Source organism: Propithecus coquereli, unplaced genomic scaffold (assembly GCF_000956105.1).
Source record: "Propithecus coquereli isolate 6110/MARCELLA unplaced genomic scaffold, Pcoq_1.0 Scaffold42, whole genome shotgun sequence".
In the NCBI taxonomy this organism is placed as follows: domain Eukaryota; kingdom Metazoa; phylum Chordata; class Mammalia; order Primates; family Indriidae; genus Propithecus; species Propithecus coquereli.
This window is the reverse complement of record NW_012149952.1, coordinates 4,694,128-4,695,963: the sequence shown is the minus strand read 5'-3', so window position 1 is coordinate 4,695,963 and position 1,836 is coordinate 4,694,128. Positions and strand designations below refer to the sequence as shown.

The 1,836-nt window shown below is 50.3% G+C and overlaps 1 protein-coding gene across 1 annotated transcript in view; it reads right to left on the bottom strand.

Moving 5' to 3' along the window:
* Window positions 1-728: 728 nt before the first annotated feature.
* ELSPBP1 (epididymal sperm binding protein 1) overlaps window positions 729-1,836 on the bottom strand; it is a 27,206-nt gene continuing 26,098 nt past the window's right edge. Inside the window, exon 4 of the mRNA XM_012653364.1 lies at window positions 729-886. Coding sequence (XP_012508818.1) covers window positions 729-886 — 158 coding nt within the window. The remainder of the gene's footprint in view (window positions 887-1,836) is intronic.

Genomic DNA, 1,836 nt, shown 5'->3' with positions numbered 1-1,836 from the left:
TACCCTGGAGGGGAGAGAAGTGGGTTTTGTCCACACATCCAATGAAAGGGCTTCTCTTTACTTTTAGATTGCTGAAGGGACAGAGCACTTGGGGCAGTCGGTCCACGCGGGAGGTCTAGAGAGCATTTCTGCAGGCTGAGGATGCTGCCCCTAGCCCAGGTGAAAGCCAGCAGGCAGAGCCTAGAAGAAAAGCAGGGACCAAGCTGTCCTGTGGAGGTAGTTGATGATTTATGGGCTGAGGTGGGGCAGGGGCCCAAATGATGAAAGAAGAGAAGTTAAACCTCATGTTTTCCTTGGCTGTCTACTCAACGACGGGGGCGATGGATCTACAATATGGTGCCTTGGCTTTTGGGGACCAGAGAAGGGCATCCCCTTCTCTAAGTTGTCTTTTCATATCACATTCCAGCTGGAGAAAGTCTGCTTTCCTCATCTTTCACACCCACAGCCTCCCAGACTTGAGACTTGAAGTAGTACCTTTCTGAGTCTGAAAAAGTTGGCCCATCCCCCCTTTGCTCTCCTGCCTGCCAGAGAAATCCCGATTTCTGCCAGCCTTCAAATTTGGGAAGGCGTCCAGTCTTCCCCGCCCCCTGACCCCTGGCTCCATAGTATCTTTGGAAAGTGGAGCCCACCTCGCTGGAAAGCGCGGCTACTCAGGCAGCCTGGGAGGAACAGACCTCAGCTTCCCATCGGAGAAGGACCCAGCTCTGATCCCTGCTCTCACCGTGGCATCAGCAGTACACCCAGGTGTGGTCCTGGTCATAGTTGTAAGAAGTCGCACACCACGTAAGGTTCTCCTTGGATCCTTTGTTAGTGCAGTTATAATAATTCTTGTTTTTATAGTTGAATGGGAAGTGGCAGGGAAAGCCAGGAGCCAATGAGGAAACTCCTAGGGAGAAGAAGGGTTTGAAACAGAGGTTACTCGCACTGCAGTGCAGGCTTGGGCTTCAGAGCCCACCCAAGATCCAGAACTGGATAATGACGGCTTTAGTTGTGCTGTCTGGCCCTGCTCAGAGGCGCCCACTGGAGGGATGAATTCTGACCTAATCCTAAATGTCAGAAGAATGTTGTGCAGCTGGATTTTCCTTCCTCAGAAGCCATCTGAGTTTAGGACTCAGGAAAGGGTGGGGAATACAGTGGGGGAGTGGAGTGGGGAAGAGGCAGAGTGAACGCACAGGGCTCCTGGCAGCGGAAGGGAGAAGAGGAAGTTCTGTCACCAGGAGGACCAGGGAGGGGACAGAAGATTTGTCTCAGAGGATGAATTTCAATGGATCCCCATTTTTACTGGATTCCATATTTGCAACTTCACCTACTCATTAAAACATTGGTAACCCCAACATCAATACTTGTGGTGCTTCTTTGGTCATTTTTGGACACACACAGAGGCTGAAAAATTTGAGTCACCAAACGCACACGCTCTCAGCTAAGGGAGAACAAGGCGAGGCTCTGCCTGCTCCTTGCGGCTCTCGTACCGTGAACAAGCACCCTTTGGCGGTCTAGTACCGTGGGTTTTTGTTGTTTTGTTTTTTTTTTTATTTTCATGTTTTTTGTTGGTGATGTCACCACTTAAAATGGCACCACGAGGGGTGTTGAAGTGCTGTCTAGTGATCAGGAGAAAGTTATGATGTGTCTTACGGAGAAAATAGGTGCCTTAGAGAAGTTTCCTTTAAGTGTGAGTTATAGTGCGGCTGGCTGTGAGCTCGGTGTGACTGAATCGGCAATATATATATATTAATCGAGGTGTCTTCAAACAGAAAAAAGAGGCCGGGCGCAGTGGCTCACGCCTGTAATCCTAGCTCTCTGGGAGGCCGAGGCGGGCGGATTGTTTGAGCTCAGGAG